At 57.5% G+C, this 22,012-nt stretch overlaps 1 protein-coding gene across 1 annotated transcript; it reads left to right on the top strand.

Moving 5' to 3' along the window:
• Positions 1-1,039: 1,039 nt before the first annotated feature.
• Positions 1,040-19,744, top strand: SRRM3 (serine/arginine repetitive matrix 3; the record flags this gene model as incomplete). Its single annotated transcript, XM_082068629.1, has 14 exons — positions 1,040-1,263; positions 3,774-3,875; positions 7,505-7,660; positions 7,745-7,825; positions 8,201-8,230; positions 8,623-8,691; positions 9,046-9,081; positions 9,540-9,590; positions 9,693-9,797; positions 10,396-10,567; positions 16,085-16,401; positions 17,213-17,440; positions 17,587-17,724; positions 19,525-19,744. 14 exons carry the CDS (start codon positions 1,040-1,042, stop codon positions 19,742-19,744), a joined length of 1,929 nt encoding a protein of 642 aa, XP_081924755.1.
• Between the last annotated feature and the right edge of the window lie 2,268 nt (positions 19,745-22,012).

Here is a 22,012-nt window from a genome sequence, read left to right as displayed (position 1 = left end):
CGAGGCAGTGGGGGGAGGATGCCCGAGCGCCGCTGTCGCCTCTCCCCACCGAGGGGGAGATGCCAGGAAAGCATCCAGGCACTGCAGCCCCCGCTGCCGTCCCCACTCCCACCAGGAAAGCAGCTCCATCTGCATTATGGTGCGGCTGGGCCCTGCGGCGGCCGCGGACAGGAGCGATGAGCAGGGGTGACGGGCAGGAGTGACAGGCAGCTGCCTGCAGCACAGCCCCATTGCCCAGAGTGCTGCGGACACAGCCAGGGCGTGAGCGGCACCCGCGGGGGGATTTGAAAAAAATGGGGAAAAAAAAGCCTTGTAATTAAGCAGTCAGCTGCCGTCCTCCCCAGGCAGGCTCGTCAGGAGATAAATGAGTGTGTGGGGCAGCCACTGTCAATGGGAAAGCCGGGGATGTCCCTTGGGGATGCCACGGGGTGGGAGATGCCTTCCCACCGGGCTGGGACCCCCGCCAGCCCGGAGAGGGCTCCGAGGCTTTTTCTGGGGTTGTCAAGATGGGGTTGTGTCTGGGTGATCCAGAAGATTTGGGAGCATCTCCTCTCCCAGGCTCGGGGAGCATCAATGCGGCAGTGCCGCTCGGGGAAGGTTGTCCTCTGCCAAGGGGTTATTTTTGGAGCTAAGCAGGGACACATTGGCTGTGGTGGCAGGAGAAGGAGACAGGGACACGTGAAGGTGCAAGAGCAGGGAGAAGGCAGGCGGGCAGCTGCTGGTGGGGAGCCTCATGTTGCCTTGCAGCCAGCACTGGGACATTGCCAGGGGGTACAAGACCATGGCCAAAGGATGCCAGACCATGGCCAGAGGGTGCCACGCCATTGCTGGAGGGTGCCAGGCCACAGCCACCCAGATGTCTCAGTTGTCATCCCCACCAACCTGTGTGCCCACACCTCTATTGAGACAAATTTTGCCTTCAGGTCCTGGCGGGGTCCCCTTGCAGTCACAGGGTGAGAGGGAAACCAGGATAGGAACTGACCCCTGACTCTTTCCTTCCCTGGCAGGTGCTGCCGGTGGCGAGGCCACCCACGCCAGCATGGCTCTCTACAACAACGGGGCCGACGTACCTTCGTCCCAGGAAGCCTCCAATGGCCTCTCGCAGCCCGGCGCCTCGGGGACGTGGCACAAAGGCGAGGAGGAGGCACGTCTGGTGGAGCCCAGCCTGGTGAAGAAGGCTCACCGGGAAATCCTGGACCATGAGCGCAAGCGGCGGGTGGAGCTGAAGTGCATGGAGCTGCAGGAGATGATGGAGGAGCAGGGGTGAGTGGCAGGGTCTCGGGGCTGGGTTGGACATGGACCCCATGGCTTGGGATCCTTTTGACCCACTTGCATCTTGTTCCCACATTTTTCAGCTCTAAAAAAGTGCCTTGATGTGGCAAATGTCCCCACTGGAAGTAAATTCACTTTTGGGTGTATTGGGCAGCTTTGGGGAGTACTGGTGGGTTGGTTTATGAAGCTAAGTGCCTCCAAGAAATGCAGATCTGGGAGTGCACACACACACACTCTGGGAACTCATTCTGGCCCTTCTGCTTGGAAACTGGGGCTCCAGCTCAATGTGCTAGGACAACCAATGCTGAACAAAGCAGCTGTCAGTGCTGCTTGGCCCATGCCCATGTGCCTGGAATGGGAGATGGTTCTTCTCTGGCTCTGATGTTGGGGAGATGAAGGAGAGCTGGGATTTAACCCCACGTGATGCTGTTTTTGTTCTTCAGTTTGTCCCATCCTCCTTCTCTCTCTCCAGTTTTGGGGTGCGAGGATCCATCCCATCCTACCGTGCCCCCTGTCATGCACTATGAGCAGCCCCTCAGCCTTTGCTGTGCCCTGGGGAAGCCAAGGGCTGGGGAAAAACCTGAGAACATCCCTGCCTGGGGGTCAGAGGGGCTGGGACCCCACGAGGAGACCCCCATCCCCTCCCCATAGCTCCAGCACCAGCTGAACAGCCTGATCCCCTTGACAGTTCACTAAAACCTGATGGATGGAGCACATTCTTTGGCACACGTAAGTAGACGAGGACTGGTATCAGCTGGGGAGAAGGAAAATGGATTGAGGGAAGGCTTCGCCAAGGCTTTCATTAAGAGCGCAAACGTGACCCAGAATTAAATTGTCTCACACAGACTGGAATAATGATTATGCCTAATTTGTCGTTATGGAAATAAATAAGGCTGACCTGGTGCCTTGGGGAGCCCAGAGCCTCCTGTTGGGTTCCTGCACACTACTAGGGATCTTACTACTAGTAGTACCATTACTGCAATGGGTAATAGCAATATTACAACCGGTATTGTTGTTATTGCTATAATTGCCTTTGCTATTATTAAGTCTATTAATAACGATGATGACAGTGATACACCAAAATGATAATATAATTACAGTCATGATCTTGGTCAACCTGGTTAATCCTCCACCAGCTCTTCCCCTCCACACAGGGGCTCTCTGGGGGGGTGACACACAAACAGCTTTGCACCCCTGAGGTTTCTACCATGGCCTTGGGGGCATCATTGCCAAGGGTGACAGCAGAGGGGGGTTTGTGGGATTTAGGGGGTTCCCTTAAACACGAATGGTTTCTCCTGCTCATGCTGCACCCTCCTGCTGCTCACTCTGGGCTGCCTGTGTTGCTATTCCCTGCCTGCAGGCTGGATTTCTTGGCTGGAAAAGAAGCATCAGCATATATTTTTTTTTGCTTTCCCAAACCCATTCTGTGTGTTAAAAGCAAAACCAAAACCCCTCCAGCAGGGTTGTGAGCAGCGCTGGGGGGTGCAGGAGGGAAGGGGCTGGCGGGTGCTCCTGTCCCCATCACAGGGTTCCTCGCCTTGGCCTTGCCCCTCACAGATTTGCTAATGGCCCAGCCACAGTGACCCATCTGTCACCTCCCGTTTGGCCTCATGTCCCCTCTCCAAGAGCATCAGCCACATTCATAATACGCTGCAGCAGGGCCGGCCAGGCTGTGACACCCAGATCTCTGGGCTCGTTAGCAGCAATGCTGATGGGAGGTGACGGCAAGGAGGGGCTGCAAGCAGCCCCTGGAGATGGTGTGGGTGAGGACAGGGTCACACACAGAGACCGACCACTTCCCTCCCAGGGTGGGGGAGACACGGGGTCCCTCTCCCTTCGCCCTGTCCCCAGGGACAGTGCGTGACTCCACCGTGGGTCCCTCAGCCACATCCTTCTGTTGGGATGTTTTTGGGCAAGGGGGATGCTTGGGTGTCCTTGTGCCACCCGCCTGGGGCTGTCACCCATCCCTCTCCGGGGATGGCTGGAGCGCTGTGGTTTACCGCGGCTGTTCTCAGATGCCAGGGACAAAGTGATTAGTGTCTCTCATTAATAACCCTGCAGCGGCCTGAGTCAGCGTTCGGCGTTAGCGCAGAGCTGGCTCGGCTGCCGGGCCCCAGCGCAGGGCAATGCTCACGCTGGGATTGAGGAGCCGGTGCTGCCTCGGCGCTGCCGAGGGGATTTGACAGAGATGTGCCCCAAAACCTGGGGCAGGGGTGGGGAATGGCAACTTCATGGTCATGCTCTTCTTTTACCCCTCCCCGATGTCCCTTCCTCTGCTGGGAGGGGCAGGCAGGAGAGAGGAGGGATGGAGGGTAGTGGCAGGGGACCAAGCAGATGAACCTCCTCTCCTCTGGTCCCTGACAACCATCACCATGCCACCTCCCCTTCTGACCGGCCCCTCAGGCCACCTGTCACTCCTGAAGGTACGGAGGTCCTCAGGAGGTCCCCGGGGAGCCCATGCTCCAGCCGTGGCAGCTCTGACCATGTCTTTGCCCATCCAGGTACTCTGAAGAGGAGATCCGTCAGAAAGTGGGGACCTTTCGGCAAATGCTGATGGAGAAGGAAGGCGTGCTCACCAGGGAGGACCAGCATGGGCGCCAAATGTAAGTGAGGCAGCTCTGTGTCGGCCCATCTGTGCGTCTGTCCCTCATCCCTGAGAAACACATCCCAGATTGCTTTTGAGTATCAATGGATGGATGGATTGATATGGAGAGGGCACGTAGGGGTGGTTGGATAGATGGACGGATGTAGAGAGGGCATATGGAGATGGATGGATGGATGGATGATTGGTTGTTTGTTTGGTTGGATGGTAGTATGGGTCTAGAGAACAAGTCCTGTGTGACCTGATCATCTGGGGTTGTTCAGCCTGGGGAAGGGGAAGCTGAGGGGAGACCTTCTCATTCTCTACAACTACCTGAAAGGAGGGTGTTGGTTTCTTCTCCCAAGTATCAAGTGATAGGATGAGAGGGAATGCCCTCAAGTTGTGCCAGGGGAGGTTCAGATTGGATATTAGGAAAAATCAGACTGGATATTAGGAAAAATTTCTTCCTGGAAAGGGTTGTCAGGCATTGGAACAGGCTGCCCAGGGCAGTGGTGGAGTCACCAACCCGGGAGGGGTTGAACAGACACAAAGATGAGGCTCTCAGGGACTTGGTTTAGAGGAGGACTTGGCAGTGCTCGGTTAACAGTTGGACTCAATGATCTTAAAAGTCTTTTCCAACCAAAATGATTTTATGATTCTGTGGTTGGATGATTGGTTGGTTGTCTGGTTAGTTGGGTCGTTAGTTGGCTGGTTGGTTGATTGGAGGCAAGGTTTGCCTCTCTGAGGCAGGATCCTACCTCTGGAGAGGTTAGACGTTATCCTGCACTGGTCTTTGGAGATCTCAGAGTGCTGTATAGAGAGGCCAGCGTTGCAATGCTGCTGTCACAGGTGATGAAACCGAAGCACAGAATGTCTCCATGTCTGGCTCACCCCACCAGCCAGTGGCTGAGACCGAGCTGCAGGTTTGCTGTGTCTCATATCCACCCGCCCCTGCCACTCTGGGTCACATCTCCTGCTCTCTCTGGGGCTGAAATCACAACTTCTGCCTCCAGACAGGCAAGGACACCAAGTTACAGCCCTTGCTCTTAATTTTGTAATGCAGAAATGTCCTCCTGTCTCTGGGTGTGAAGCTGGGGCAACTCAACTCAGCTGGCAATGATTTGGCAGGTTGGCTGCTGTTCTGCAACCCTAGTAATATTAAGATTAGCAAGAATAATCATTAATAATAGTAATAAGAAGTTCTGTTGCAAGGGGCCCAGGTTGGATAGGCAGGGTTTGAGCTGCTTTTCACCTGGGTAGACCCAGGGCTTGTGTCTCTGTCAGTCTGGTGTAACCTTGAGGAGCTCCATGGAAGAAGCTTCTCCAGGGAGCTCCAGCCCCATGCATCTCCTGTCTGGTCCCTGGAGGCTGTTTCTGCCCCAAAACTGGGGTTGTGGCTCAGGTTGGGTGTCCAAAGCAGCCCAGCTCCTGCTGGTGACGTGCCACTCTCTCCTCCTGCCCTGCAAAGGACTGTCCCCAGCCTGGTGAGGGTTCGCCCTGGCTCGGTGATGATTTATCTGTGCGATGCTTAATGGCGCGGGTGGCGTGGCTGGCCCGGCGTGCACCATCCATCAGCCTGGAAACCAGGTCACTTGGGACAGGAATAGATGCCGCAGGTTCACTGAATATTAATGCTTCATTAGGGGCAGGAAATCAGGGCGACGGGGGAGGCAGGGAAGCCGCAGCAGCAGGGACGGCCTTCCTGCTGGCACCCCAGGCAGGGGGACACGGCTCGGCTGTCCCCAGCCTGGGTAGGGTATGTGGCCCTGGGACAGCCTGGAGCATCCAGGGTGCAGGAAAAAACAAGGCATGAGGGAAAAAAATCCCAACCTACCCAGGTCACCGAGCATCAGGGGGAGGTGTTAACAAGTGGCCTTTGCCCACGGGGACATGAGGCATCTCCAGGGCATCTTCCCAGGCAGGCTCGTTAGGGCTGGCACTGTAACAAGCACAGAGGGAAGGTGATGGTGTGTTCAGTTTACCCAAGTAGCCCTAGCTGTCACCTCTGCAGGCTTGCTTTTGCAATCCGAAGGGTAATCATTAAAGATTAGCCCTGGGGGCTATAAATAATAATGCTGAGCTGGAAGGAGCAGGCTCAAAGCGAAGGATTGTGTGTAGAACAAAGCCAGAGGCACCTGGAGGAGGCTGGTGGGAGCCAGGGCCAAAGGAGGTTGTTCTTCATGCAGCGGGGACCTGAGCTACTGAAATCCCTGCCAAAGGATGTCCTGGGTGCAATATAGGTCCATGCTGGTTGAAGAGGCTGGACAAGGGAGTTAAATAACTTTTAAATCAAGGTCCCCAGTGCTTGCAGTGGCTGGGAGAGTGCTCAGTGAAACATCGCCTGGGCTGGTCCTGCTCCAGCATCTCTCTGGACTTTTCCAGCTCTGTCTATGACTGCCCAGACCGTGAGTCTGAACCGGCTGCTCTTGTTTCAAAGCAGATGCAAAAGCTCAGCATTGTCTGCAAAACTCCGCAGGGGACACTGAGGCACCGAGCAGAGCCGTGACCACCTGAGTCCCTGCTTTGCTCTCTGTGCGTGCACAGCCTGGCAATGCAGCCGGGTCTCCAAGGAGTAACTGATTGATGGACAGGCTGGTGGGATGGAAAACAAGTGTGAGCGTGAGGGATAATTGGGGCAGCACAAGCCTGTCCTGAGCTGCTGAGCGCGGCTAAAGGGAGAGACACTGGTAGCGGCAGATTCCAACAGGGAATTATCCCTCCTCGCTCCTCTCCCTCCCTCTTTTCTCCCCCTTCCTGTGTTTCGGTGGGTGGTGGAATGGCCGTTCCTGCCATCAGCATGTCCAGAACCCAGAAAGCCGTGGCTGCGGTGCGGAAGGTAGCCTGAAGACCCTCTTGAGCGATCGTACGTGCTCAGAAGGAGGATGCCTCACTTGTCATTTTGTTTCAAACCATTTTTAATTGGGTTAAACAGCCCAGGGCCTGCCTGCGGCCAGAGATGCCAACACGTGTGGCTCTTGGATCTGCTATCTGATGCTGGAGCATCCCTGTGCGTGGCCAGAGGTGCTGGCAGGGCTGCTGAGGGACCGGTCCTATGGGTGCTGCACTTCACTGGCATCCCTGCCATGCATCTCTTGGCTGGGGAGCCCACACTAGGTTTCTGAAGGCAAATCTCCCTTGGGAAGGAAACGCCAGGGCTGGTGTGACACCAGGCGCCCTCCTGGCATGGCCACATCCACCACGGTCCCCTCCAGGTTATCTGGGTGGCCACGTTGATCCCAGGGCGAGATGTCCTACATCCCTCAAGAACAAATGAGAGGCTCCTGGTGTGGGGTTGATGCTGCTCCTGGTGCTGATGGCAGAGGAGGATTGGGGAGGTGGGGGCTCCGGGGTCCCTCCTGCCCCCTCAGTCCAGCCGCCCGGCCTCTGCCCAGCCCTGCCCGCAGCCTCCGTAGTCAATGGCAACCTCCCACTGGTTTCCATGGCAGCAGGAAAAATTAATGCTGACAAAGTCACTCAGAAGGGAGAGGAGACTCTGGTGGCCTCAGGCTTGATGTTCCACCTACCCCATCTCACCTGGCCTGGGGGGAACTTCACCCCTCACCTGCCCAGAGCTCCAGCACACTGGTGTGCCAGCTGTTCTGGTGGGAGCTGGGAAGCCCCAAATTAATCCTGAGCTTCTTCCTTCGGCAGTGTGATAGAAAACCACCACGGTGAGGACGGGGAGGAGTATGCGGTGGAGTACCCCGAGTACGGCGAGGGCTGCCTGTTGCAGTGTGACTGCTCGGCCGAGTGCTACCGCGAGGACAGGTCTGGCCGGCAGCACTGCGGGGATTTTGGGGAGCGGGTGTGCACAGGGGGGGACACCGAGGCCAGGAGAGCCCTGGGTAGCTGTCCCCTCTACTCCTGACCCTGCCTGCCTTCTCCTCGCAGGCTGAAGAGACGCTCGAGCAGCTCCACTTCTCCTCCACCCAAGAAGAAAAAGAAAAAGAAATCAGGTCACCGCCGGAGCCGGTGAGTCCCCTGTTGTCCCCGTGCTGTCCTGAGAGGGCAGCTCTCCTCACCGCTCACCCCTTCCCCAGGCGCTGGTGGGGCAAGTCCCCTCATTTTGAAGGGCAGTGGACCCCCAATTGTGCATCCTCATGATGCACCAATGGTGCAGCACACACATGTGTGTGCACATGCAGACACACGCATGGCACTGGGGGACATGCCAACAGCCCACCCAACCGGTGGGACCTTGTCCCATCTGTGCTGGGAAGGACCAGGCAGGATTTGGATCCCTGTAGGGTCTGGCTGCATCTACCCACTAGTCCCCTCCCTGGTTAGCGCTGGCTGGGCAGAGTGGTGTCCCTAATGTCCCTTTCTTCTCTACCTTCCCCACGGCAGCAAAAAGAGGAAACCCGGCTCAGAGCGCAGGTGAGTGCCTCTCGGGCTTGGGGGGCTGCGGGGTCCCCACCAGACATGGGCAGAGCTCTGCCACCCACTGTCCCCCTCCCAAATCCCAGCAGGAGCTGGCAGCTCATGCTGGTGGCTGCGGAGCCCACGAGGTGGCAATGGGACACAGCAGGATCCAGGTGTCCCAGCATCAAAGGCAGCCAGAGCCCTTCTGCTAAAAGCCCCTTTCTATCCCACTCCCTGCTCCCCCCGCCCCGCCAAATCCTCCCAGGAAATAACATCTGTGTGATGTTCATGGAGGGAAATTGGGGTGCCGGGGGCGGTGGAACGGTGTTATCCTGGGCCACAGGGATGGGGCTGGGAGGTCCCTTGCCCCCTGCTCAAGGGCACCCACTGTCCCCTGCTCCCTGCAGCTGCGACAGCTCTTCACCCATCCGCAAGGAGAAGAAAAAGAAGACTGGAAAGAAACACAGACGCGACAGGTAAGATGGACAGCAGGGCTGGTTGGGGACAGTGGGGCTTGTTGGGGACAGCAGGGCTTGTTGGGGACAGCAGGGCTGATTGGGGACAGTGAGGCTGGTTGGGGACAGTGGGGCTGGTTGGCGGCTGCTCAGGCCCTTGTGCTGGGATGGGATGGAGGTGAGGACAGGGATGGATGCTGATGGCTCTTCCTGGGGCCGTCACCTCCTCACAGCAGCTGTCACCTGCCCCATCCAGCAGCCCATCTCAGGGCTACCTCACTGTCCTTGTCCCCACACCCTGGGGCTGTCTAGCCTTCACTCCCTGCTGGCAGCTCAGCTTGTTGCCTTCATCTCTGCCTCCTCTTCCTCCCTCAGGTCTGAGTCCGGGTCACGGAAGAAGAGAAGACACAGGTGAGAGTGACAGCTTCTGGGAGCCACCCCACTGCCACCAGCTCTGGCTTGCCCTGCCAGGGCTCGCCTGTCCCGTGTGCTTCCACTGTCCCCATCCCCTCTGCCCATGGGGACAGACCCTGTGCCACCACATGGGGAAAGACCTGTTTGGCACAGTGGGTGAGTGTGGGTTCCATCTGTCCCTTGCCTGGTGAGTGTCCCCCTCACCCCACATCCAGGCACCCCTGGGTGTCCCCCACTGTCGGAAGTGGCACAGGGCCACTCTGGGCATGTGACCCCCACGGTCCTCCCAAAGCCAACCAGGACCCCCGGCATGGTTTGCAGCTCGGCGGAGCCCAGCTCCAGGCAGGCCCTCCCCATCGCTCCTCCCGCAGCATCAGTGGCTCTGGCGTGGCCAGAGAAGCCCCTCAGGGTGCTCCCACCGCTCCCGTCCCTGCAGCTTTCTGCTCTTCCTGCAGGTCCCGTAGCCCCAAGAACAAACGGAAAGAGAAAAACAAAGAGCGCAAGAGGTGAGGGGACAGGATGGTGGGGGGAGCAGGGCACTGTGCCCCCCTGTGTGCCCCCCAAGCAGCTCACCCTCCCCCTTGGCCCCCTGGCCGCCTTCTCCGCAGGTCCCGCAGCGAGTCCCCGGCCTGGCGCTCGCACCGGCGCAGCTCCTGCAGCTCCCACAGCGCTTCGCTCTCCTCCGACAACAGTGGCTCCAAATCCCCCGGCAGGTAGGAGCAGCCCAGGACCCACAGCCCCACCACCAGTGTTCCCCCCATTCTATCTTCCATGATGGGGACTCTTGAGGACAGAGAGGCAGGTGGCACAGATGTCCCTGTGATGGGGACCCTTATGGGATGGAGGGTGGGATGGCAGAGGTGTCCCCGTGATGGGGACCTTTATGGGATGGAGGGCAAGAAGGCAAGTGGCAGAGGTGTCCCCAGGGTTGGGACCCTTGGAGGAAGCAGGATGTGGAGGCAGGTGGCAGAGATGTCCCTGTGATGGGGACCTTTATGGGATGGAGGGCAGGAAAGTGGGTGGCAGAGGTGTCCCCAGGATGGGAACCCTTTGCATGGCGGGAGAGGAGTGTGATGGTGCTGCAGCACCTCTGGGGAGTTTGAGAACATGATGCCCAGATGGGGTTTCAATTTTGAACTAGAGAGAGCACAAAGCGCCACTTTTCTCCCCATTTCTTGCACTGGCAAAACCTACCCGGTTATCTCCTCCCAGGCCCGTGTCCACCAACCCTGCTGGAGCCAAACAAAGGGCAATGTCATGCTGGGCTCGGGGCTGGGAGGTGCTGGTTTCTGACAGTGCGATATCCCCCAGGTTAAGCCCCAAGCGCCGGCAGGACGGTCCCAAGGGCAGCAGCGCCCGCTCCAGCCGCAGCCCGTCCTCCCCCTCGCCCTCCCGCTCGGCCTCGCCGCACCAGAACGGGCACAAGGGCAGCGCCCAGAATGGCCGGCACAGCCACGGCACCCCGCTGCCGGAGCCCGTGGATGTACGTAGGCTTTTCTTGGATCACCCTTCGCTTCCCTCCCCTCCTCCCTCTGCAGGACCCCCCACCCCAGCTCTCCTCTCCCCTCCTTCCCCGCTCACTCGGCTGCCCCCTCGCCCAGCCAGGGCATCGGGGGAATATGGGGTACAGGCTGCACCCCCCAGCACCCACCAACCTTCCACTGGGTGCCAGCCCATCACCTCAGGGCAGCCAACAGGTCACCCCCCCCTCCAAAAGCCACACATCGCTCTGCAGATGTCACCCCTCCAGGGATGATGGCTCGGCAGGCCAGTGTCACCTGCCAGGGTCACCACCAGGCTCAGCACCTCCCTGGGAGTGGATTTGAGCTCAAACAGCCAAGAAATGGGTAAAGCTGGAAAATTCTTGTTTCCCTGCGAGCCCCAACCCTCCCCAGCACCAAGGTGCCAGCACCAGCACTCAGGACCCCAGCACCCAGTTTGGGGACTGGGGTGAAGCCAGGCTGGGGTTTGGTGCTGGTGCTCAGATTTTAGGAACTCAGGGTCCCCGTGTTGGGTGACATCGGAGACAAGCGTCCCCAGCTCTGCCTCAGTGCCCCAGGGGGCTGGTGCTGCACTGAGTGGGGCAAAGCCCCAACCCAACAGGACCAGGGGCCCAGCCCCAGTTTAACCAGTGCTGGGGTGGTGAGGAGCATGCTTCGGCTACTGGAGACAGGGCTGAATGAGGGTAGCGCACTGGGGGACCCTACTTTTGGGGGGCACACAGGTCCCTGCTCACCCAGGGGACCTTATTCCCACAGGTGAGGTGCTGGGGGGACGCTCCCAGGCTGGCAGCACCCGGCGCTGCCCCCCCAATGCCTGTGGGGCTGGGGGCACCCCAGAAAATGCTGCCAGGGGCACCTCAGAAAATGAGGACCTCCCCACCCCAAACACATCCCCAGCCCAGCACCCTGCCCATCTCTCAGGGCACCTCTCTTGCTTTCTTCTTTCCTGTGGTTTTGGGCGCGGGGGGGGTTTGTGTGCCGAGCACCCACCCAGGCGGCCGGCTCACCCCGCTCCCCCTGCCCAGCACCCCCAGCATCGCCCAGGCCACCGAGCTCCTTGGTACCAGCGGGACTTTGCTCCGACAACTTTCTCTCTCTTTCTCTCTCTCTCTCTTCTTTCTCTCTCTGGTTTCTATTTTGTTTTTTTCTTTTTAATCCCATCTGTGTTTTTCTTTAGCCTCCCATTTGAAAAAAACCCAAACGGTAATATACACTTCCATTTCTTGCTCAGCAGAAGCAGGGACGAGGGGGAGGGAAGGGCAATGAAACGTGCTTTTTTTCCCCCACCCCTCTTGTTTTAGTTTCCTTTCTCATGGTTTCTTTTCTTTTCCCTCGTGATGTACAGAAATGCAAACGATATATATATCTCTCGCATTTTTTTTCCACCCCCCTGTCGTCGTCGTGTTGTTCTAGAATTTTTTTGCTTTTGTGTGTGTTAATGTGGAGAAGAAAAAAAAAAAAAAGGCAAGCAGATGTGTTTTCTGAATATTTATGATCACTGAACATTGTATTTCGATTTTCTGTATTTTGAAGAAGGAATTTAAAAGGGAAGATAACCGAGCAGCTCTCCACCGTAGAGGTAGCGGGCTCGCTTCGATATGGCCTTTTTCCTCCTCAAATTGACTACTGGCCCATTGCCTGAGCCAGTGGCCACATCCTGCTTCTGGGGGGGTGATTTTCGCCTCCCGGTTGCAGGATGAGGCCGCTGGGTGCTGGGTTACTCACCCCCAAAAGCCGAGCACCATGCAACCATCCTGTACCTGGGTACCCGCATCCTGCATCCCGGCACAGCGGGCGCTGAGCATCCCTGGTACCCGGCCTCCCCCATCTCCTCCAGCCCCCCCAAAAGTGCCGGATTCAGTCCCTGTCCCCCCCCCAGCACCCCCCGAGCCACCGGGAGGACAGGGCGCTGCACGGCGTTGCCTTCCCTTTTAAATACCCGGTCCCGTCTCCATCCATTCCTGCTGCCTCCCCCAGCCTTCCCCCCGGGTCTCTCCTCCTCCTCCTCGCCCACACGCACCCCGTGGCCCTTCTTTCTCTCCGGTTTTCTTTGGGCCGACACAACCCACCCACCCTTGCCGTGTCCCACCTCCATCCATCGCCTTCCCTGCATGTTATCCGGGACTTTGCCATGGGATATAGTGACTTTTTCTAAGACGCCAGCCAGCCTAACCCCGCCGCAGCTGCCCCGCTCCGTGGCCGCAGCCTTTCCTTTAAAAAAAGAGAAAAATTTTGAATAAAAAAGCGCTAATGAGACCAGTTTTTAAAATAATTAAAAAAAAAAATCTAAGCAAAGCAAACGGGATTAGCCGAGGGGTCTGGATCGCCGTACTAAAGAGTCCTTGTCTTTTTCCCATTCTGCCCTCCAAATGTGGAGATTATTGTTTTCTTTTTTTATTATCGCATTCCTGTCACTGCCAATTTGAAGGTAGGTATTTTGTCCACCTCTGCACGTTCACTTCTGCAGATGAGCCTGTTGAAAAGCACCGTAGCTTGATTTAATGTTATTTTCTCTTTCTTTCTGACTTTCTTTCTCTTTCTTTCTCGCTCTCCTTCTCTGTCTCTTTTTCATTTTGTCTCTTTTTGGTGGCTATATATATATATATATATATTTATTATTTGTATGGTTTTCCCCAGTTAGCTGCAAAGCCATGCTCTTCTCTTATGTTCTTTATTTTATTTTATATTATTTTTGCCCTGTCCACATAAGATTTCTTTTCTTTCTCCCGTTTTTTTCTCTCCCCCATCTCCTCGTGCCGTCGGTAGAATGCATTTCTGTGTCTTTCAGCCCTTCGACTTTGTGTTCGTTTCCATCCAGGCGCCGACTGCGGCTGCTCCCCCTTTTGAGTCCCTCGTTAGGGGCTGGGTAATGAAGGCGATCGTAATTAGTGAGATTAGGAGCCTGCGGGTGGGAGTGGCAGCAGATTCTGGGCACAGGGGGATTTTGGGGTGGAAATGAGAGATTTGGGGAGATGTGTGGGTTTAGCCCCTCCTTGGACTGAGGCGGATGAAAATACCCAAGCCAGGGAGAATGTTGGGGGGCTGCAACGGGGAAAGGTTGAACCTTCCTCCGTGGAGGGAGGCAGGTCTGGGACATCTCTGTCCCCAAGGGGCAGGAGACAATGCCACAACCCCAGCCGTCCCATCCCCGCAACCCCCTGGAGTGTGTTTTCCCTGCTGGGTCAGGCTGATTTGGGTTTATTTGGGATGTTTTTCCTTTTGTTACCTTCCTGCATGCCTGGGCAGGAGACCCCTGCACCCTGGCTTTGGGTGGGAACTCCAAATCCCAAGCCCGTGGCGTGGTCAGCCCCCCAAAATGCCGCCCTGGGAGAGAGGAAACCCCTCTCTTTCTCTCTTCTTCCTCCTCTTCTTCTTCTTCATCTCTACTTTTATTTTTCCCTCCCTGGGCATTGCTCAGCTGAACCGAAGGCTGTTGTCACTGTGTCCCCCATGGGCACATCGCCGCCAGCTCCCCGCTTCCCTCCAGAGATAGCAACAGCAGCAGGTTGTTCAAAAAACACCACAAAATCCCCCTATTTTGGCTCCAGCGGGCTGGTGCGCAGCTGGAGGGGTTGGCGTATCCACGGGGACAAGGAGGTGACAGGGGACGTGCCACCAGTGGGGTGTGGAGCGGCTTGTGCAACCCCCCGTCTGCGTCGGGATGCTCAGGGATGCGGTGGCCTCGCGTCCTTTTTGCAGCATCTTCGGGGTGGTCCCCAGGCTCTCACCCCCACATCTCGCCCGCTTCTCTTTTGGGAGAGAAAAGCGGCGTTTAGGAGGTGGCAGGGTGGGCAGAGAGAACCTCATCCTTGGGGGTTAACTGAGTGTATTTCGAGTGAAGGGTCGGTGGGAAATTGAGGTCACTGACCACCAGTTTAACCCTGGGTGTGGTGACACAATCCCAGCATCACCCCAGTTCCCCTGCACCCCCTTAGATCCCTCAGCGCAGATTTACCCCCCAGGGATGCTCAGGGACCCGCGCAGAGGGAAGGAGCCCCCAAAAACCCTCCGAAATGGCGTTTTTCCAGCTCAGTTGTGGCCGGCAGTGCAAGAGCCATTTCCACCCATCCTTTTGGTTCAGTGATATTTGCAAAGATAAGGGAAAATAACCCAGGCAGCGACTGCAGCTCAGAGATTTGGGGATCACTGCGTGCTGGACCCCAGGGCCAGAAAACACCCCCAATGGTGGCCCAGGGTTTGTGTCCCCCCATAGGAGAAGTGAGTTGGTTTGTTTTATTTCTCCTCTCTCTGGCTCTGTCTCTGTCTTTCTCTCTCTCCTCCTTCTCTCGCTCTTTCTTTTTCTCTCTTGCATTTTTGTGAATCTAATGATGCACTTATATTGCCCCGCTTTTCCCTTCTCTTCATACCTTACCTACTAAAGGAGGAAATGCCACTTTTTTGGTAAGTGGATGTTAACCAAGAGGGACTTAAAAAAAAAAAATAAAAAAGCATATAGTGGAAAAAAAAAACATAAAAAAAAGGAAGCAGAAAGCAAAGTCTGTGTTGAGTGCTGAGGAGGACTCAGCAGTTCCCTGCAGAGTCACAGCTCCATGCGTGTCCCAGGACGAGCTCAGAGACATTCGTTTAATCTCAGTAACGAGGACATTTGTGAAGTTTCGCTTTGTTTTTTGTTTTTGTTTCTCATTTCTTATTTTTTATTTTATTTTTGTTTTAATTTAATTTTATTTTATTTTATTTGGATGGTTTTTCTTGTTTTCTTTATTTTAAATTTCTTTTGGCCGTCTCGCCCCGGCCCCCCCGCCCCCCTGCCTTGCCCTCCATTGTCGCTCTGTGCCGTCCTCCTCGTTTCTTGGTTTAAGTCGAAAGCCAAACTATCTATAAGAAAACGACACATATCTGAACATATATCTCTATATATGTGCATGCCTCTGTGTGAGCAGACCCCCCATCACCTCCAACCCTCTTTAGTTCGACCCCTTCCCCTCGGCTCAGTCTGATTTACTCCCTCCCCCCTGCTTCCCTCCTCTCATATTTTCTTTTTTCCCCCATTTTCTTCCCTTCGTTTGGGTTTTACCCCCTTTTCCCTTCCCCTTTCTTGGTTGGGATGGGTGGGTGCTGGGATTTGCTTTCTCTCCGCTCCAGGTGTTTCTTTTGGGGGTGGGTTATTTCTGTCCCTTTGAGCTCTCCCTCCCTGACAACTTGGGGATTTCTTGGATTTGTTTTAATCTTTATTTTTTTCTCCCATCCCACCCCCTTCCTTTGGGTTTAAAAAAAACCACCACAAACAACGTTATTTTCATTCCTTTTTTTTTGGCGTTTTGCATGCAGAGGTTTGCATGACCCACGTTGTTGAGGGTGAGAGGAAGGTGCAGGGTAGCGTCTGTGTAGCCTGCCTTATGCGATGTGCGTTGACGTTGTGAACCGTGCCCCCCCCCCGGCGCCCCCCGTTAAAATCCCCTTTCTCCTTCTTTCTTCTCTTCTTCCCCCCCCTCCTCTGCCTTTTCCCCCCATTCTCTGTCTCTCTCCCCCCTTGCCAGAGGCCGGCCTCGGTGTCCCCCTCTCCACGGGCTCACAGGACAGACCCGCCGTCCCCCCGTGCCCGGGGGGGCCGACACGCTGCGCGCAGCCCCCGCTCGCCCACGCCGGAGCGAGCCAAGCACGGCCACCGGCACCGCTCCCGCAGCGCCTCGCCGCCGCCCCGACACCGCGGCCAGGGCAAGGGGGGCGCCCCGGCACCCCGGGAACCCCCGCCGGCACCGCTCAGCCCCCCCGGCTACAGCAGCGACTCAGAGGGCTCGGGGGGGTCCCACCCGCCGCTCAGCACCGACAGGAACCACGGTGCCCACGCCAAGAAGTGAGTCCCTGGGATGGGGTCATGCTGCGCTGGCTGCTCGGTGGTATTTGGGGTGCAGACCCACGCGGGCACCCTCGTTCTGTGTGGGCGAAGCTCTGGGGGCCGAGCTGGGGACTGGGGTGGGGTTGGGATGGAGATGGGGTTGGAGGTGGAGATGGAGATGGGGACGGAAATGGGGATGGGGATGGGGATGGTTTTGGGGACAGGGAGAGGGATAGGAATGGAGATGGATGGGAATGGGTTTGAGGACAAGGTGGGCAATGGGGATGGAGATGGCAGTGGATTTTGGGAAAGGGATGGGGATGGTTTTGAGGGCAGGGATGGGGATGGAGATGGATGAGGATGGCTCTGAGGACAGGAACAGGGATGGAGATGGGAATGGGAATGGAGTTGGGGATGGGTTTTGGGACAGGAATGGGGATAGGAATGGGGATGGGGATGGAGACGGCGAGAGGGATAGAGATGGGCATGATTTTGGGGACAGGAATGGGGATGGAGATGGGGCTGGGGAATGGCCGCAGCAGGTCGATGCCAGCACACTGTGGGAAGGATCATCCCTACAAGGGATTATCCCAGGGTGAAGCACAGGGCCTGGGTGGCTGCATGGGGTCACAGCATCCCACGGGGTGCAGGGTCCCAAGCGGGGCAGCACCCCATACCTTATAATCGAGAATGCAGCCCAGCCGTTAATCAGGGTCATGTGGGTGAGCCTGCTGGTCCCCCATGGGAACCTGGGTCCCCTGCTCCCACGGGGACACCCTGCCAGCCCTGGTGGGCGAGATGCGAGGGGTGCCGGGCTCTGTCTTCACAGAGTGAAGGAGAAGCACCAGCGGGGCCGGCCCAACAGCAGCTCGGAGTCGTCGGCCAAGCACTCCCGGCACACCTCGGAGCGGAGGAAGAGCCGGTCGCCCAGCCCCGGCCAGCGCAGCAGCTCCTGGAGCTCCAGCGCGTCCCTCTCCAAATCCCGCTCCCGCTCCCGGGAGAAGAGAGCGGGACGCAGCTGCTCCCGCTCACCCTCACCCAAAAAAACAGCCAGCAGGTCAGTCCCTGGGGAGCTTCATCACGGGGGGGCAGGCACCAGAGACCATCTGCCCCTCAGGGTGGTCCTGGCTCCCCTGAGGCTTGGGGATGCAGCTGGGACCCCAGCCCGTAGCCCTGACCCTCCTCCTCCTCCTCGTGGTGCAGAGAGAAGGACAACGAGCCCCGAACACGCCACGGTGACCCCGATCCCGCCCGCGCCCGCCGCCGCTCCCGGAGCTACTCCCCCATTAGGAAGAGGAGACGTGACTCCCCCAGCTTCATGGAGCCCAGAAGGATCACCAGGTGGGTCCTGGCACGCGGTGACACCTCTGCCATGGACAATGGCACAGCCCGGGGTGAGCTCTGCCACCAGCCAGCCCTGATGGGTGGACGGACGGATGGACAGATGGATGGACAGATGGATGGATGGGGAGATGGATGGGCGAGTGGATGGATGGACAAATGGATGGATGCGTGGATGGATGGATGGATGGATGGATGGATGGATGGATGAATGGATGGTTGGATGGATGGACAGACAAACAGATGAGCAGCTCTGTGGACAGATAGATAACCCTGAAGATGACAAACTGCACAAATCAGCTGACTCAGACAGATAACCGGACCACACTTTATTCAAACCAATATTACAATGTTCTCATCTCTTTGCATTTTGAGGCATGAAAACAGGAATTCATTTTCATCCCAGGGCATATCCTGGCAAGACATACGGCCACCAGCCTGTATCTCCCCTGCCCTCCAAAAGCCGGTTTCTCCTCCTTGAGATCCTCTTGCCTCAGGATCCCAGGCTGTACGACAGGCGATATTAGTGCCAGCCGGAACGTCAGGTGCATGCACAGCACCTCGTTAGCACACAGGGCTGGCGCCAGCACCGCTGCCGAACTCAGATCACCCTGACCTGTCCATCTCTCCTGCTATCGGCTGGGAGATTGGGGCTGGGGGTGTGGAGGGGCTGGATTTGTAGAAATCAGTTCTGGGTCGCTGTTGGCAAGGTTTTTATTGTGCCTGGGCTGGGCTGAAGCTGTAAAGAGGGAGGACAGGAGACATCCTGCCCAGCCGGGGTTCTGTGAACAACAGGGGCTGGGAAAGCTGCTCCCAGCCCAGAGGGAGGTTTCCCAGCCCAGGTACCACCAGCTGGTTTTGCATCCCTCCTGCTCCATGCCCGAGCTGGGTTTTGCTGGGATGTCCTCAGGAAGGTGGCAGGAGGGCTCAGCTGGAGGACACAGCCCTGTGGGGACAGTCCCCCATCCCTGTCACCTCCTTGGGTTGGATGGGGATGCAGACCTAGCTCTGCTTGAGGTTCAGGACAGGCAGAGCTGTTTCTGTGAGGCTTGGAGGATGCTGTGGGGAAGGAAACACCTCCAGCTCCCCCTCACCTGCCCTGTAGCCCAGCCAGAAACCCCAGGGCTTTTCCTTGTGTCCCTGCCCTGTCCCTGTCACCCCACCCTGTCACCACACCGTGTGGTCCTGCCTCAGTGATACCGACTTTTCCTTTTCCATTTCATCCCAAGGTCCCTCTCGGAGAGCATCGCCGCCAGCCCGGCTCCCAGGGTAACCTCCCCCTTTCCTCCTCCTCCTCCTCCTCTTCCTCCTGGACCCCTCTGTGTTCCCTCACTCCCCAGGATGCCCTTGGCACCCCCTGCCCCTGGGCCAGGCCTGGGTCTCTCTCCAGTCCCACTAACACCAACTGGGAGAAGGAGGCAACGGCACCAAATGTCGTTGCCCCCCGTGTCCCCCCATCCCCATGTCCCTCCTCATCCTCAGGCGCCGGCGGGCCGCAGCTCGCCTCCCACTAATCCTTAACGTCTCTTTTTTTTCAGCAGCTTTCAATCTTTGGTGTCTGGGCAACACAAAAGCCACATTAACCTGCTCACTTTCTGCCCTTCGTTGCTGCCTAATCCAGGACTAACACCCTTGCGGGGGGCTGGGGAGGAGGAACAGGATGGTGGGGGGGTGATGCTGGGCAGCCGCATCCTGACACCTGGCAGCGGCTCTGAGCCCTGCGGGGATGCTCAGCCAGACCCCCCCCCATCCCTGAGCTGCCACCGAGGTCCTGACTCGGTTTCCCTTTTCCATTTACAGCGCTCGCAAGCGTCCCATCCCCTACTACCGCCCCAGCCCCTCGTCCTCCAGCTCGCTGAGCACCTACTCCTACAGCCGCAGCCGCAGCCGCAGCTACGACAGCTACAGCACCAGCCGCAGCCGCAGCCGGACTCGCAGCCCCCCCAGCCGCTCCCGCAGCCCCCCCAGCCGCAGCCCCAGCTACAACAGCCGCAGCAGCTCGGAGAGTGCCGGCTTCTGAGCACCCCCCCACCGCCCAGCACCCGGCCACAGCCCCCCAACATCCCGGCGGTGTGTCCCCAACACCCGGTGCCACCTGCACCCCCAGGAGGGAGGGGTGGAAAAGAGTTGGGGGCTGCTGAGGATGGACATAGTGGTGGGGGAAAGCAGGAGCCGAAAATTCAAATGGATCCTTGCATCGCGCTGGGAGGGGTGTGATCCGCCCCTGGGGTGTTTTGGGGGTCGGGATGGGGTAGGGGGAAGATTTCTTCTTATTTCCGCGAGTGCCGGGTGGGTGGGATGGGGTGGGCGAGCACAGAGCGAGGGAACAAATTACTCAGCAGAGACCTTGGGGAGAGCGGCTGGGGGCAGCTGGGGACCCCCCAGGAGTGCCCCATGTTTTTTTGGGTTGGTTTGACTATTTTAGCACAAGCGTATCCTTGGGGGTGGGGACAGGAGGGGGCTTCTTCAGCCTGTGCTTAGCCGGAGAACACAATGGCTCCAGCAGAGGAGTCACCACATCCCCACGGTGTCCTGGGGGACAGGGGCAACACAAACCATTTTGGGCCACCCCCAGACCCAAGCACACACTGAGCCATGGATGAACAAAACCTGGCACCCAGCAACCCATCCCAAATCTCTTCCTGAGCAGGGACATCTCGGGGGCCACCCCTGCGGGTTAACGCTGCTCATCCCAGCTCAAGAGCCAGCACCGGCTCCCAGCAACCTCACCCAATTTGGAGAGGACCAAGCTGTCACCCCCAGGACAAGGGAGCTGCAGTGATGAGGGGTGGGTTGGGGATTTTCCACCCCTGTGGCTGCATCCAGCCATCCTCTGGCTTTGGCATGTCGTACCCCACTTTTGGGAAGTTGTACCCCACCTTTGGGAGGTCATACCCCATATTTGGGATGTCCTACCGCACCTTTGGGCTCACAGCCCTTGGCCACCTCCTGTTCTGGGGCTGAGCGGTGACTTTTAAAACTTAATTGCAGAAAGAGAGAGGCAGGAGGGTCCCCGGCTTTTCCGGCAGCCCCGCTTTTGCAGGACTTCGCTGATTTAAAAAAGCAAACCTCCTCCCTGGACACCGATGACAGTCCTGACCCCGGGGCTGTTGGTGTTTAATCCTCTCGGGCCCCATGTTTTCCGTTCGGCTGGAGCAGGACGATGGGCATGAGCCTCCCGGGCTGGGACAGCAGCTGCCTGGATTAACCCGCTGCCCCTGGATGAAAAGCCGGGCTTTGGCAGTCCCGCTTGACACTGGTTTCCAGCCAGCTGGGACTGGGGAGGGTCCTTTGGACCCCAGCTTGGCTGGTAATGCAACAGCCTCATCAGTTATTGGCCTGGTGAGGTCCTGGGAGGGCAGAGATGTGGGGCACTGTGGGGTCATCACCCAAACCCAGCACGTCAAGAAACCAGGCTGAGGAGTCACCAGCCCTTGGAGAAACATCTCCAGGAGCTGGGTCATGCTGGGTGCCAGCCCCTGGGTATCCTGCTGGCAAAAACAACCCTGCTCTGCTGGCAAAACCGCCAGGACAAGCTGAGCTGTTAGAAACGGGGTGACCAGGTAAGCAGGGGACATGCTGGTGGCTCTTTGTGGCTCAACTTGTCCCCACGTGCCAGCCCTGGGCAGGGTGGCAGCTCTGGATGTGACCATGGCAGGAGGAGGAGATGAAGATGCTCCCCTGAGCCTGGGGAGATGAAGGGCATGAGTGTCCCCAGTGTCCCTACAAACCCCTGAGCCATGCGTTCCAAAAACCATCCCCCCAACTCCAGCAGCATCCCCGTGGTCCCCAGCCCCCGCATCGCCCCCTGGAGAAGCTCAGACTGGCCGTGGGAGCCCCAAAACCCTGCTGGGAGAGGGGCTGGTTCCCTGAAAACATCCCCATTCAAGCCACCAGCCGGTGGGGGGTATTTTGCCAGTGGCCCCAGCCCTGCAGCCCCTCTGGGGCTGTGGCTCCTGAAATCTCGAGACCCGACTGCAGCGCGGACCAGCCAGCACATCAGGGAAAATGTCCAGTCTTCCTCTTTTACAGTCTCTGTCTCCTGCCGCGGAGGGAGCCAACTGGAACAAATACTCTGTAGAAATACTTCAGTATTTTCCTGTCGCGCGTGCGCCCTCTCTTTTTTTCTTTTTTTCTTTTTTTTTTTCTTTTTCTTTTTTTTTTTTTTTTCTGGGTTGTGAGTACAGCTGTAGATTCAGTGAGCTGGTTCAATTATAATAAAATATACAGTATATATTGTAAATGACTCTGCTGGGCACAGAGCAGTTTCTTCACGGTGGTGGTCACC

The sequence above is a fragment of the Streptopelia decaocto genome (genome assembly GCF_964273445.1).
Source record: "Streptopelia decaocto genome assembly, chromosome: 18".
NCBI classification, from domain to species: domain Eukaryota; kingdom Metazoa; phylum Chordata; class Aves; order Columbiformes; family Columbidae; genus Streptopelia; species Streptopelia decaocto.
This window is presented reverse-complemented; position numbering and strand designations above follow the sequence as displayed.